The following is a 16113-nucleotide window of genomic DNA, read 5'->3' as shown; positions in this document are numbered from 1 at the left end:
CTTCCGGAGGGCTTAGAGGGCCAGGACCCAGCTACTTTCTTTAAAAACTTGCTCATTGCTACTTTTAGCAGGGAGGCCTTCTCATCCACCCTGGTAGTGAACGAGCGCATCGCATGCCAGCCCCAGGAGGATGCGCCTCCTTGAACCTTCATTGCAAAACTCCTCAATTTTAGGGACTGAGACACTGTACTATGGCTGACTAGAGAGAGAGGCAGCATCTCCTAGCAGAATGTTAAAATATCGGCATTCCCTGGCTTTTCTGCTGAGATTCAACGGCAACGATCTTGCTTTAAGGATGTCAAACGGCGTACTAAACACTTGAAGTATGCCATGCTTTTCCCTGCCGTCTGTGAGTGGTGGAAGAGGATCAGGTGCACTTTTTCAAGGACCCGGAAATGGCCTCGTCCTGGCTCGACCAACATGATGAACATAGCTGTCGCCCCATTACCATCTTACAGAGTTCGTGAGTATCTTTGCCGAGGGGTTGGATGGGGACTCTTGACTTCCCTCTTTGAAGTAGGATGTTACTCTCTCCCAGGTACCCATTTTTATTTTTTTTTCTCCCACCATTGAGGACCTCACTGCGCTCCTTACTGACACCCTCCCCTATAATTTTTCTTCTCTTACTTCGGCCCCTGTATTGCTGTCCCCATCCTGCTTCATTGACACTGACACCCCTACACTTTTTGCCCCCCTCCACGTTCCTTTTACTCCCACCTCAAGCTATTGGAGAACAAGCAGCATATTCTCCTTCTTCATAAGGGGGGCCTACTACCCTGGATTCTGAACCATGGAGCGGACGCTCTCACATTTCTCCAGCTTTTCTATGACCTGCTTCAAACTGACATTTGTACCTTGTGTTCTGCTGCCCACATATCTCTCATACTCTTAGGACTGTGTTTTATGCTTTTCTTTTATGGGATTGATGCCCCCACCAAGTTTGGGAGGTGGAAGGTGGGGGGTAGGGTAAACGTTTAGGTTTGTTATAGTCTGTATTTATCAGAACTGTTGGTACATGGTAACTTGTCTTATAATTGCACTATATACACCTTTCTACGTTCAAGATGCCCCTCATAAGGTCTCAGCCAAGGGGGCGCTGCTACAATACCTGCGGATCCATGATGCATAATACCTCATGGCTCCGGTGAAGTTTTTCAATTGGAGTGTCCGGGGGATCCGTGATAAACTCAAACAGTCAACCATGTTCAACTGCTTTAAAGCTCATCGGGCAGACATAGTAGTGCTAGTTGAAACGCATGTCACAGGCCAACTTCGGCTGGCCTTAAATTGCACATGGATAGGCTGGGCATACCATTGGATGCACAGTCAATACTCTTGTGGGGTGTCTGTGCTGGTGACTAAAACAGTACAATTTGAGTTAATTTCCCTTAGCATTTTCTCCCTTGGCTGATACATTTTCATGCATGTAACCCTGTCTGACACAGGCCCCTCTTTAAGTACTGTTTTACAGGTCATTGAGGAGTTTACAACACACTCTAGGCTATGTGTCAACTGGAGTAAGTCACAGATTCTTCCCCTAGATGCCTGTCCTCCGTCTTACATTTCTGGTACCCTGCCCTTATGCAGAGTCTCTACAATAATATCTAAGGGTATATGTTACCAGAGAGCTCTGAAACTACCCAACTCTTAATATCGAATCACTATTTGTCATCCTCAAGGCACGTATCCAATCATGGGCAAGGCTTCCTCTGGGGGTTATGGGAAGAATTAACCTAGTTAAAATGATCCACCTGCCAAATTCCTTTACATATTCTGGCACTCCCCGATACTGCTGCCCCTAAAAACCTTCAAAATACTTGAAGGAATTCTTAATTCATTCATTTGGGGATTGGGTAGACACAAGCTGTCCTGGCTTGTTCTCAAGAACCCTACTATGATTGGGGGAGCAGGCCCTCCTAGATTTTCACTCTTGCTACCTGGCAGCACAGTTTTCCTATTTTTTTCACCTAGCTAAGTCGGAGGCCGATCACTACCAGGCCCTGGTATAAGGGCAGCTTGGTCGTACCTTGTTTTCCCCCCTTGCAGGTGGTGTTGCAGGACAGTGGGCATCTCGGTACCCATGCGCCTCGTGACACAATAGCGCACCACCACAAGCGTACCTGGGAGCTGGCTCTTTGTCTTGTGAACACCCCCCCCTTATTCACATTTTCCCCTTGGGCTCAACTCTCTGCAGCCTGAACTCCTCACTATCCCCAACCCTGAGATTTGGTCTTCTGGGGGCATTCTATATCTCCACCAGGTGGTTACACCTACAGGGCCCAAGCCATTCCAAACTTTAAAAGAGAAATTTGATCTCCCTAACATATATTATTCAGATGTCTACAGCTCTGTCATGCCTTCGGGGCCCAATTTCCAGAACCAGCTCCTCTACTTCAACCCCTATCTTTGATGGAAGTGGTGCTTGGGTCCGAACCCACAAAGCTGTTTTTGGCTTTATATGCTGCATTGTGCACTCCCACAGTTACTAGTGTAGCGGAGGTGGCCAGGTCCCGCTGGGAGCCAGACATTGGGCCATTGGAGACAGAGATCTGGGATGAGATATTGGAGGGCACCAAGTTGGCTTCACCAAGACTCCGTGACAGACTTACTCAGCTGTGTATAGGCTTACCTTACCTCAGGGCCTCTAGATTTTGCCCTGAGCAGAGCCCTCTTTGCCCCCGATGCCTCAGGGACCCTGGCACCTTTTTCCACCTCCATATGGTCCTGTCTAATTATCCAGATGTACTGGGAACAAATAATCAAGTTCCTGCACGATCATATGGGCTCACCTTTACAACTAGATCCCAGAGTGTGTCTTCTTGGTCTCCTCCCAGACCTGCCCAAGGACAAACTCCTAGTTCTCTTACGTGAATCCCTTTTTAGTGTCTGAAAATTACTCGCACGCAACTGGATGCAGACAACCGTCCCTACCCTTCAGGCATGGTTAATTGAAGTTAATTCATCCCTTCCGTATAAGAAACTTATTTATACTCACAGGGGATGCGCCACGTAGTACAACAAAATATGGGATAGATGGCTTTCTTCCACCATCACCTATGCAACTTGACATAATAAAATTGTTAGTGACTGAGTTTCCCCGCCCCCACCCCCTTACTGGACCCTATTTTACTCTACCCCCAGGAATTCAATGTCGATGCACTTTGGTCAGTTGTTTGATTTGGGATATGTATGCTGTCTACTTTTCTTTTGCACCAACTGTCTTCTGCTAGTGCTCCTTGTTGTAACACATGTAGGTTCCTACCGCTGTAACACCTGTTATTGATGTACCATGTTTTTTCTCTTTTTCTGTATCTGATGTTCACAATAATAAAATTCTTGGCAACCATGGGCAGTGCAGCCTCTAGACTAAAGGAGAGGGACCTTCTGGCTTGTTACCAGCGCTCTGTTCAAAAACCTGCATCTCTCTTGTGGGGGGGGGGGGGGGGGTACATAAGTATGTATGGAATGGGCAGCTTGCAGATCTGAAAATATGCTGAAAGATATATCCAAGTTTTGAAGCGACATATGCTCCCATCCAGACTTTTTCAGGGAAGGCCTTGCATATTTCAGCAGGACAATGCTGAACCGCATACTGGATCTACACTGGTGACCAAAATTGTGGATACAACTTCTGATTTTGTCAGTTTTGGTTGATATCTTTACTTACTCCCTTGTTTTTTCTTTCTAGACATTTGCTATTCTATGCAAATGGTAAACAAAATATATTTGACAACATATGATACACGTTTTGAGTTAATTTGAGCAGATTTACTGAAAATTATCGACATAGTTAGCTGGTGAAAATGTGAGGACATTTTTGCCAATTTTCGTTTGCATATTATTGTGTACATGTTACAGTATTTGGTCAGAATAAAGCATTATGTTGCATAACAAAGATTCTAGTTGCAATGCCTGCAATTTTATATCTAGCGTAGGAAACTGTTTTCCATTTTATGTATTTTTTAAAATTATATTAGAATAATTAAATAAATTAAAATAATATTGTGCGGTTTTGATCTAAAATGTACTTAAATAACTATATTTGTAGAAAATAATGATGCCATCAATTAAAAGGTCAGACTGGTCACCAAAGAAAAGAGCAACAGCAATAACATTAAATGAAGGTTATAGTTTTAGCGAAATTGCCAGGAAAATGGGTCAATGAGTTTCTGCATCCGGAGTACAGAAGCTGTGTGTACGATTTACGAACACCAAAAGTAGCTTTTTTTTCCTTCCTCTGCCTTGTGGTGTTTTGATACAACACCCAAAACTAACAGAAGCATTGCAAGACTTGCTTTGCAGAATAGAAAATCCGCTGTCAAGGGTATCAACAAGGTGTTGTCAGATGGAGGACTGTCAGTGTCTGACCGAACAGTAAGAGCTTGAATACCAAGAAAAAAAAACATTTTTGAACTGCCAACAAAGTAAGAAAAGAGTCGAATGGGTGAAGGAACATCAAAATTGGACAACAGAAGATTGGGAAAAAAAAATATTTGGAGTGATGAAACACGAATTTCTATTCTCTGAAGCAATGGTGTTCGATACATGCAAAGAAGGTCAGGTGAAGAATGCCTGCCTGAGTGCATGACAGCAACAATGAAACACCCTCAAAGCGTCATGCTATGGAGCTGTATGTCTTGGTGTGGTGGTGGACGAATGCAGGTTATTGATGGCATTATTAATGCAGAACGATACAACAAAGAGGTCCTGGAACCAAAGTTGATCCCATCAATAAGCGACTTAGCGGACAAAGGCACAGAATTTACTTTTCAACAGGATGGAGCTCCATGACATACAGCTCGTAAATGCCTTAAATGGTTCAATGACAAGAAAATTCCTCTGCTTCCCTGACTTGGAAATAGCCCTGACTTGAATCCCATCGAAAATCTGTGGTCAAGATTGAAACGCATGGTCTTGAGCAAGAATCCAAGCAACAAGCAAGGACTCATTGAAGCTATAATCAATTCCAGGCATCATTTGATTACAGAAGAGGATGCCCAAAGACTTGTATCCATTTACTATATTAAATTTTACTTGTGCGATGACATTTTTAGAGATTTTTACCTAAAAAGTATTTTAAACTGAAAAAGTTTGTAAAAATGTAAGGTGTATCCACATTTTTGGCCACCAATGTATGACAACAGCATGGCTTCTTAGTACAAGAGTCTGGGAGCTTAACTGGCCTGCCTGCAGTCCAGACCTTTCACTAACTGAAAATATTTGGTGCATCTTGAAATGAAAAATACGATAGACAACCCCGGACTGTTGAGTAGTTAGAATCTAATATTAGGCAAGAATGGGACAACATTCCTCTCCCAAAATACCAGCAACTGGTCCCCTGTGTTCCAAGATGTTTACAGAGTGTTAAAAGAAGAGGGGATGCTACACTGTGGCAAACATGGCCCTGTTGCATCTTTTTTGTTGCTGCCATCAATTTCAAAATTGCCTTCTTTTTTTATTTATTTTTTTTTAAACCGCACATTTTTTCAGTTTAAACATTTCATACATTTTCTATTGTGAATAAAATGAGTTTGAGATTTTCAAAACATTACATCCTGTTATGTGGATTTCACAGTGTCCCAAATTTTTAGAATTGGGGATGTATAATAAAAATCCTAAAATGAAAAATAGATGTAGTCCCATCCAGCATCCTCTATAAAACATCCAGTGTTATATATAAAAACAAATGGAGCTTGATAAAACACTCAATAAATTATATACACTGCCTCCTTGGTGACCGATCGAAATATTGAGCCATGTATGCCCAGCTTTAGTCATCTTAACAGCTTTAGTGCCACCCCATAGCAGAAATATTAGTACAGGGCGGCAGTGGTGTGCAAAATCACGTGTGTGTTTGTGTATATATCGTGATTTTGCATTTCTGGGTAGGGGGCGCACGAGCGCCCTGCCTGTGCTGCCAGCCACGGCTGTCAATCACCAGGTGTCGGCTGGTGATTACTCGGCAATCACCAGGCGCCGGCGAGTAGTCACTGGGTGTGCTGGGTGCCATTTTACCGTATGTGCTGTGTTTGTGCTTCACTGTAAGCACACTGCTTTGCATGACTGTGCTGTGCACAGCCATGCAAAGCTGTGTAGGAGTTGACAGGGAGAACGGTTTTGTTTACCACAGTACATGATGTAAAATTGTGTTTTGTTTTTTTTTTGTTTTTTTTTGTTTTTTTTTATAGCGCAAAAAATAAAAACCGCACAGGCGATCAAATACCACTGAAAGAAAGTTCTATTTGTGAGGAAAAAAGGACACAAATTTCATTTGGGTGTAGTGTTGCATGACCGCGCAATTGTCATTTAAAGTAATACAGTGCTGTAACACAAAAAATGGCCTGGTCAGGAAGGGGGGTAAATCCTCTGAAGGGCAAGTGGTTAATCCCCCTCCCTCACCTGGAGTTCAAAGCTGTACAGCCCAGGGAAAAAAATGTGAAGCCTGGCAGTACTCCTGATCACCTGCCAGTAGGTAGCAGTCTAAACCAAAAAATTACTTGGGCGGGACTTATCCCCCAAAATACTGTAGGCTCTCCAAAGACTCCCCCAGCTGTTCAGTACTAGGTAAATGTTGGTCCTGTGATAATTTTCTTCATTCCAGACAGGATGTGAAAGAATCTTCCCTATTGGAGTCTCCAACTGCTGTAAAACCAGACATGACTTCTTATCCTACCCTAATGTAAACTAAAAAAAATGGTTTGAGCTAGCTAGATTTGATGTGTTTTTTATTTTATATGTAATTAGAAGTAAATTCATAAATTTGGATAATGTCATCAATAAAGCTCCAAAGAATTTGTAAGCTACATACACGATTTGTGTAGCTTTATTGCTTCATATCAACAGTCCACATATAGAATTCAGAGGAGCAAATGCATGTGATATCTGTGTATGATCTGCATATTTGCATAGTATGTTCATTTCCTAACTTGCATATTGTTGCTTTCTGTCTAACATTTTGCCCTTCTCTTTCTACAAACAGGTTCCAGAAGAAGACATTAACTGTGTGATTGAGTTACTGAACCAGCGTCAGGAAAATAATAGCTAAGGCAAACTGCCTCTCGGTTCATCAGTCTTCGATGATGCAACATGACAGAGGAGGAAGTTGGGCCATAGGCTGCACACGCTTCTGGGCTGGGTGTGACGTATTGCCAAGTCAGACGTCTGACAAAGAGAACTTTTTTCTCATTCAGATCTATTTAAGGTGCTGTGTTGACTGAACGTTTACTGAACACAATAAGTTGTGTTCTGATATTAGGGTAGTCATTACGGGTTCTAGAATAGGCAGACAGTTCTCTATAGTAATTGCGCACTTTGACAGTTTAAGATTTTTTTTGTCTGTGTTTTTTTGCCCCAAGCTTTTAATAAATTACAAAAAGGAATTCATATCTAAAGATGAAGAATTGGATAGATGTGCAGTGTGGCAACAATTTTTTTTAAATGTTTCAGCAGAATATCACATTCACACGTTTCAGATTGTGATAACTCCTGCTGTGTAACCTACTTTTTAAGGCTATGTTTGCAGTGCTTCAATGCAGTGGATTTAGGACTTTCCCCAAAGTTGATTCCCTACAATGTCTTGGCTTAACTGTGAGGGCAACATTGTTTGGAAATAGCCAAGGTGGTTGCTGGGATATAGCACAAATTGTGCTAAGAAATAACTCTTGGAAATCACATTTCATTAGTTTACGCTGGCAGCTTTTAATGAAGGCCAGATTTGATTGGTTGCAGAATATGTGGTGTTTTTGAGTGTTATAGGACCAAACTGTTTCCATTTTCATGTGCCATATTGAATCTGAGTAATGCTGCGCTAAGTCTAAGACCAGCAATGTTGATTGCTGCTGACCAGTGATGCCAGTCTAAAGGCGAGATTTATTTTAGATATTTGAAACTGCAAAGCTCTGGGTGAAGGGAGACGCTGTCCTTAAATCAGACTAGGCCCCATATGTATGAATGGCAGTTTTGTGTTTGTTCAGTAACTGCCTGATGTGAAGATTCTGGAAGACTAATCCAGCACTACTTTTATTTCACATATTTGACATTCAGTGCCATTTGGATGTTGACAAATTACCTTACCAATGAAACCTATGCTGTGAGCATAGAAGCAGTCATTATTAGTATATTGGATTGTCTGCAGCATCTTTTGTCTGTGTACATGTACATTGAACCTCTTCTGTTCACTTGCAGCCTGCAGCTAATCTATTCCTTTGTTACAGTATGTAAGTATTGTATGATATTGTGAGCTGATAATATTGGATGTGTGAGTACGCTAATATTTTTGATGTGTAAAATAGATTTCTGTAAGAATGCTGGAGCAAAAGATTACCAGTACCTTACAGAATTGAAATTCTAGGCACTTGGTTACATGATCTCTGACAAGGAGGAGGACCAGGCAGTCTGAACCCAAATTCTCCCTTCAGCAGAGCTCAAATGACCAAGTGCCTGTGTCTTGAGACGTGACAAGCACTGTAGGGAATTTGGCAGCATTTTTTAAAGGTAGAGATTTCCGCACTTGTAGTACTCTGATTCATTTCAGCAAGACTGTTATAGAAGCTTGCTAAAGTTGAAGTAGATCTGGGTATTAACCCTCTGTGGTCTGTGCGATGTCAGTACAAATAAAAATACCTCAGTTGATTACCTAGTAATGTCACAATGCCCGATATCGGATCTGTTTTGTGCATTGTTACTCAAGTGCCTTATGAAGTATGGAACACCACAGCCAAAACTCTGCAGCTTCCTCACTTTAAATGGATTTGTCTCCTTTAGTACATTTTGCTTTTGAAGATGCTTTAGTGTTTGACACTACTGTAAGATGATGTGGAGTTTTTTCATGACAGTATTATATATGAAGAATATTTGAATGCATTTTAGGTTGCATTTTGACTGTATGTTGGGTAATTAAAATGCTAAGAAAAAAATAAATTTCAGTGTGCAATCGGTTTTGTGCCTGAATCATATGTTTAAATCTATATCCTGATCTTTAAATGCCCTGACATCCCCTTAGCAGTTCTGGTAAAAGTAACTGTAAATACTTTTGACATCAGATGTGGTTTTGATCACACTGATTTTTACGTTTAGATTTGATTAAATCAGTTATTTGTAAAGTTCATTTTAACCCATATTTTCCTAGACCAGCCCGAGCGCTTTATGACTAAAATAACAGTCTTGTGTGTAAAGATATTTCACATCAGAATTTCAGGGCGTAAAGTTTCTGAAAGAAAAATTGTTAGGTCTTGTACTGTGTTAGTCATTGATTAATGTGGGAAGTTTGGAGTATTAAAGCGGAACTAAAGGCTTAATAGTCAAGTGTCTTGCTCTGACATCTTCTGAGTGGCTGGCCTTTGAGCCTCTTCATTGGCCGTCGGGGGATGACGTCACTCCTGTGCATGCGTTGTCCTGGCACTCGGACACCGAGGGAGCAGGAAAGTAGGGGCAAGTTATTGCAGAAGAGACAGTTAATGTCTCTTCTGCAATAGAAGCCTGCCTGCTTGCTTGCTGTTTTTTATAGCGACTTTAGTACACTCACCAGCCACTTTATTAGGTACACCTTCGTAGCACCGGGTTGGACCCCCCTTTGCCTTCAGAACTGCCTTAATTCTTTGTGACCTAGATTCATCAAGGTGTTGGAAACATTCTTCAGAGATTTTGGTCCATATTGATATGTTACTGTTACCTATCATCTCAAACTAGTCTACCCTTTCTACTCTGACCTCTGACATCAACAAGGCATTTTCGACCACACAACTGCTGCTCACTGGATATTTTCTCTTTTTCGGACCATACTCTGTAAACCCTAGAGATGGTTGTGTGTGAAAATCCCAGTAGATCAGCAGTTTTTACATACACAGACCAACCCATCTGGCACCACCAACCATGCCACATTCAAAGTTGCTTAAATCCCCTTCCTTCCCCATTCTGGTGCTCAGTTTGAACTTCAGCAAGTCATCTTTGTAACGGAAGTGGACCCAGACCACACTTGGGTATTTCCGTTATACTCCAGCTTCCCTATCCGAACACCATCCACGGACCCCACCGCTGATCATGCAGGATATAGACAGCACCAGACTCTCAAGACAGGAAGTCAACTGCTTTATTTTAACACAAACACAAGATATATACACAGGGCGATGAAATACAACCAGGGCAGGTCAGATAAGAAACCTGAAAGATGTCTGAGTCAAGGGATTAGCCTATGAACTTAAAGCGGCAGTTATGTCATCTGAATTCAAACTACCCAAGGATCCTTCATGATGAACTTGAAGTAGGGGTGCAGCTATTTTAATTCAGAATACTTTTCAGGGGTTAGCTAACACGGAGTTTGAAATTGGCTGTGGGGGAAAGGGACAGAGGGCACCAACTGTAGAAGCATATGAAGGATGGGATTCAGCTGGCCTCTCTAGACCTCCCTACATTGAGGTGGGAATGCTCTCTGTTCATTGCATTACAAATCACGGTGTGGGGTTCAAGCAAGTCAGATGTTCTTTGGACTGGGCATCATTGTCCCAAGCAGTGTAAGCAGAGTGCTCTGTGAATCTGTATGCACAACAGACCCATCCAGAATATCACTTGGATGCAAGTAAAAAGTAATCATATAACTGAACCATAAGGCTCCAGACATTTGTTCAATATGGTCCATAAAATTAGAGTTTCGTGGTAACCCAATTTGGCAGATTAAGGTCACTACCAACACATTATTGGGGAAAAAAACAGTCAGTTCAAATTGGGTTTTAAGGTGGAATTTGAAGCTCCTGCCAGTAAAAAGGCCTGAAGGTAAATTATTCCTGCTAATCCACCTTTATGAATTTTATCTCAAAAGGGAACAGTTCTAACGCTTTCTAGTAGGGCCCAGAATGCTTTTAGTCCACATACAGGAATATAATACACAGGTGAAATGGGAAGGTCTTTGCAGCTGTAGTTTTAAAAGATTCAAGACTGGAGATAGCAAGTTGATCTTCAAGAATGCAGGGAAGTACACACTAAATCAATTAGGTCTTTTCAGAGATAGGCTTTGCATGGGATGGCACTGGAGAACTTCAACAGTTGACCATATGGCCTAATGGAAAGGTTAGCCATTCCCCAGGTGGCCTCTTGCCCCCTCCTCGGTGGCCCAAGCTAGTCAGAGCAGGGAACTCCCCATGACCAGGGAGGATGAGGAACCCTCGGGTGATTCTCAATTAGAAGAGTTGGCAGGGGAGGGTCCCTTGGATGAGTCTAGGGGTCCATCCTGGTACAATTTATCCCTGGAAGAGGTAGATGACCTTTTAGGGGCAGTTTACGAAACATTGGATATTAAAGAGGAAGTTAAGACTTTGTCCTTACATGATCAAATGTACCAAGGGTTGGAAGAACAGAAGCGCAGAGTTTTTCCGGTACATGAGGCCTTAATAGACCCCATCAGAAAGGAATGGCAGGACCCTGAAAGGAAGCCATTTTTTTCGAAGGCTCTTAGAAGAAGGTTTCCATTCAGTGAAGATCCCGAAGCGTTATGGAATAAGAACCCCAAACTAGACGCAGCCTTTTCCCAGACGGCTAGGAAAACGGACCTAGCGTTCGAGGATATGGGGGTATTGCCGGACCTTCTAGCCAGGAGAGCGGAATCCCTCCTTAAGAAGGTGTGGGATTCAACCCTGTCAAATCTGAAGCCTGCCATGGCCACAACTGTTGTAGTCAGGAATATGGAAAACTGGCTGACACAGTTGCAAGCCCATATTGTGGCCGACTCCCCCAAAGATAGTATCCTGGCATCATTTGAAACTTTACTACAAGGAGTGGGGTATATCGTGGATGCTTCCGCGGAGTCGGTGAGATTGGGGGCCAGGTCAGCAGCCCTAACAATCTCGGCTGGGAGGGCTTTATGGCTAAAAACTTGGCAAGGAGACATCACATCAAAAATTAAATTGTGTGGTATCCCTTTCTCAGGTGATTTCCTGTTCGGGCTGGGGTTGGAGGAAGTTTAGACCGTACAGCAGCCAGGAAAAAGTCCTTCCCCTGAAGAGGAAGCTGCAGGAGGTAGGTACTAGGAGATCTCGTCCTCCAGAAAAACAGAGCCCTAGGTCGGAGGGACAGAGAAGGTCTTGGGGGCAGAGAGGGAGAGGAAAAGGGGGGGTGATTTTTCATCGTCCTGAACAGCCCCCGAAGCCACGATGACTCGGTTCCCCCGGTGGGAGGAAGATTGGCAGCCTTCCTCCCACAGAGGGAAGCGGTGGTCTCCAGCCCCTTCATCTTAAACATTGTAAGAAGGGGTTACCAGCTGGAGTTTGAGGCCGCCGCCAGAAAGGTTATTGGTGACAAACCTGCCAAAGTGCCCTTTAAGGGCCTCCGCCTTAATGGACTTGCTGAGGGACTTTGAGGAACAGAGAGTAGTAGTCATAGTCCCACAAACGAAGTGGGAAAGGGATTCTATTCCCACGTATTCATGGTTCAAAAGCCATCAGGAGCCTACAGCCTGATCCTAAATCTGAAACCCCTAAACAAATCCGTGCAGTACAAGAAATTCTGCATGGACTCTATTTTTACGGTCAGAGCCCTACTCCCGCCAGGGACTTTATGGCCTCTATCAATCTAAAGGACGCGTACCTTCATGTGCCTATCACAGAAGCCTCACAGTGTTTCCTCAGACTGGAGGTACAGGGGGTAGCAGGAATACGCCATTTACAGTTCAGGGCCTTGCCGTTCGGACTATCCTCCTCTCCAAGAATATTTACCAAGGTGCTGGCAGAGGTATTGATTCCCATCTGGCTAAGAGGGATCGCGGTGGTGGCTTACGTAGACGACCTGCTGCTTTTTGCGGACTCGGAGGTCCAGCTGGGGCAGGATGTTGCTATAGTAAGGGATCATCTGGAGAATCTGGGGTGGCTATTGAACCTGGAAAAATCCTGTCTAGTGCCTTCCCAGAGAATGACTTATTTGGGGTACATCCTAGACTCTTTGGTACAGAGGATCACCCTAACCTTGGAAAAGCTTGCCAAGTTGGACGGAGGGAACAGGTTGTTACAGAGGAGCAGGTTGGTAACAGTAAGGCAGGCCATGTCGGTGTTTGGGTTATTGACATCATCCATCACAGCAGTGCAGTGGGCAGGCTTGCACCTGCGTCCCCTCCAACTGTTTATTTAAGGGTCTGGGACAGACAGGTACAAACTCTAGATACCCGGATTTTTGTCCCCCCCCCCCCCCCCCCCCCCAGCGTGAAAAGATCTCTGTGGTGGTGGAGAAGGTCAGCCAACGTTACCCAGGGACTGTTGTGGTGTTTTCCGGGGGCCAGGGAGGTTACAACGGATGCCAGAGCCCACCTGGAGAACTTGGTGGTTCGGGGGGAGTGGTCACTCAGGAGTCTTCTGGAGGGGAGGAGGGATTTTCTCACCTAAGCACACCCGCTTGCATGCCTGACTGGACTAAGGGCAGATGGATTCCAGAAAGTCAATGCTACTTGAATCATCTGCCCTTACTCAAGATAGCCACGTGTAGAAATACTAAGGGGTATTTTTCAAAGTGATTTCTCAGCAAAATAAAGCATGGAGACATGAATAGATGGGGGAGTTTGCATTAACTATTAAAAATTAATTAAATGGCATTTTTTCTTTGTGGTGTTTAGATGCAGTGTAATTCCATTTTAATAAAGTACAGACAAATTTTTGTGTATGTGTGTTAAAAAGAAACAAAATTACAATATGTAACCACTGTCAGTCAACCTGCAAAATAGGAAAATCAGCTATTCTTAGACTGGCTTAAAGTGTTACTAAACCCACAACAATAAAATCAGTCTGTATATGCAGTAAAGCATGCTTGTTATACTCACTGTGGAACCTAAGGGGTTAATCCTCTGCATTGTGTAAAAAGGCTGTTTGATCCCATCTTCTCTGCCCTGCCTCCTGCAAGCTTTAACCAATACTCTGCTGAAGAGACAAGACCTGGTTCCCAAGATGGTGCACAGAGCATGCTAATTTTAACATTCATTTTTTGCTGGGCTGTAGTTGGCTCAGACTAATTGTACAGTTTCTTTATTTAGCTTCCCCCTAATCTCAGTTGGGTTGTGCATTTCTTGCTGTCACCAGTAGGTATTCATATTTTTTAGGTAGCCCAGTAAGTGGTTCTATGCAACTGGTGCATGCTGGGAGAGTATATATATTTTGGGGCAAACCATGTGCTCACTCTCTTGCCTCAGGCCGAGGCCTGAGGCGGTGCTGCTGATGAGAGCTTAGTGTTAGACCCAGAATTCTGTCTGGGCCTACCTGTTTTGACGTGGTCATGACTCTGTCCTGCCTGGAGTGGAGGAAGCTGAGCCAAGTGAGAAGATCCAGAGGGAGGCCCCTTGCTGGAGAGAGCAAGGATGATGGCTGGTCTCTCGAAAGGGCCTGGTGACTCGCTTGGAGGGCACATTAGACTCTGAATATGTGCTTGCAGTGTTGCTGGATCAGCTTAAAGGTTCCGACACTGAATATGGAATTTGTTCTTGATCCATGGAGTCTGTAAGTAATCTGTGTGGCATCTGAAACACCTAACCCTCTCCTTCCACCTCCTTTCAAGTTCAACATTAAAGCTTTGAAAAGACCTAAAGTGACTGGTTCCCAATTTCTGTTCTAATGTCCCCTTTTAAGCCCATGGCCTCAGTTCTGGGCTAACTTGCTCCCTGCACTTTGAAAGTACTGTCCTGTCTACAGGAGAGTTGGGGGTGCTACACGAAAAAACTATTCATTGTGAAAGGGAATTTTTCCCAGAGCTTAGTGAATGAGGTGAAGCGCTGATGACTTACATTATCCAATCAAATGCTTTTTTTGTTTTTTCTTTTTCCTTGCACATGATTGGGTATTTTCTCAGCACAGTTTTCCCATATTCACTAAGCTAAGGCAAAATTTCCTTGCAAAATGAAAAGCATATTTGCCTTCAGTAAAGCAACCCCCAAATGTAGAGCTGGGTTCTATGCAGGTAGCAGAGCACTGAGAACTGAAAAGGAAAAGATGTGTGCTGGTCTAATTCTAGGAAATTGATGCAAAAGAAATGATTGGTCTGTTTCAAATTAGAGATAGCAGGACAAAGATCCTGACAAGGTTTAGATAAAAGAGAACAGCTGACAACTAACTTTTACAAAGCAGATGAAGATGATAAAGCGTTTTCTAAACACTTGAGTTTTTTTTTTTTTTTAAGTGCAAAGGAGCAAAGAAGGATTAGAACTTCTGCCAGCTCATCATTTATGTCCTCACTGGAGTCATTTACCCTAACTTTGTCCTAGGGACTATTGTCCCTGGGACAGAAAGTGATGGAACACCCAAACTTATAGTTGCTACCACAATGGACACGGAGGGGAAATCTTCTAATGGGCACACCTGTTCTGGTGATAATTGAGTAAGAGGGGGTTTTCCTGTACTTTCTGGAGATATCCTTTCACTAGGTTAGAGAGGAGGTTTGGGTGGAACATGATTTTAACACGAAGCCAGCCTGTTCAGTGAATAGGTGAACAAACTAGCCAGATATCACCAGTTCACGGTCCTGCCTAAACTTCTAGTCTTGTTGTTGGAGATGGGCTCAAGCCTACATCCTGTCCCTAAAAGGGATGTATGGATACATATTGGATTATGGAAGTCCACTTTACAATAAGCAGACCCCAAGGTATCTGCCTCCCCCAGGTGATTGAGCAAGGCATACATAGCACACCTTATTCATTCAAGTTTCCCCCTTGCAGGGTACTTTCACAATGTTGAGGGAATGTGGCTTGGTATGATTGAGGAGGAGGAGGAGGGGGGGGGGTTACATGTCCCCCATCTCCCTTTCCTGCACCATTCAGGCTGCATACCTGTAGAGGGATGTGCTATAGTTTTTTGGAGGGACCCCCACCAGGGGTTTTTCTTAAAGTAACAATACACATTTTTAAAAACTGCACAGTCAGTTTTTTTTTTTCCTCTTTGTTACAGAACGTCTGAAGTTTTCAGCAAAATGCGTTGGTAACTTAGAACTTATCCACGGCAAATTATTTGATCAATGGATTTAGATTTGTATCGTTGAACTTAGAGATTTAAAGGGCAAACATTTTTCCATTGATTACTCCTCTGGGTGATGCTTTATATTTAGTTATGAGTGTAGCTGTGTAGGGGTTCATTATGGTTATGTTCTAATTTTATATCC

At 43.2% G+C, this 16113-nt stretch overlaps 1 protein-coding gene across 1 annotated transcript in view; it reads left to right on the top strand.

Annotated features, from left to right (window-relative positions):
* Positions 1–8936, top strand: part of CASTOR1 (cytosolic arginine sensor for mTORC1 subunit 1) — a 55167-nt gene extending 46231 nt beyond the window's left edge. Inside the window, exon 9 of the mRNA XM_089655466.1 lies at positions 6980–8936. Coding sequence (XP_089511592.1) covers positions 6980–7045 — 66 coding nt within the window. The 3' untranslated portion in view covers positions 7046–8936. The remainder of the gene's footprint in view (positions 1–6979) is intronic.
* Positions 8937–16113: the final 7177 nt, after the last annotated feature.

This window comes from Staurois parvus, unplaced genomic scaffold (genome assembly GCF_062004578.1).
Source record: "Staurois parvus isolate SC_StPar_1 unplaced genomic scaffold, SC_StPar_1.0 ptg000840l, whole genome shotgun sequence".
Taxonomy (NCBI): Eukaryota; Metazoa; Chordata; class Amphibia; order Anura; family Ranidae; genus Staurois; species Staurois parvus.
Note: the sequence above shows the minus strand (reverse complement) of the source record. Positions and strands in the feature narration are given on the sequence as shown.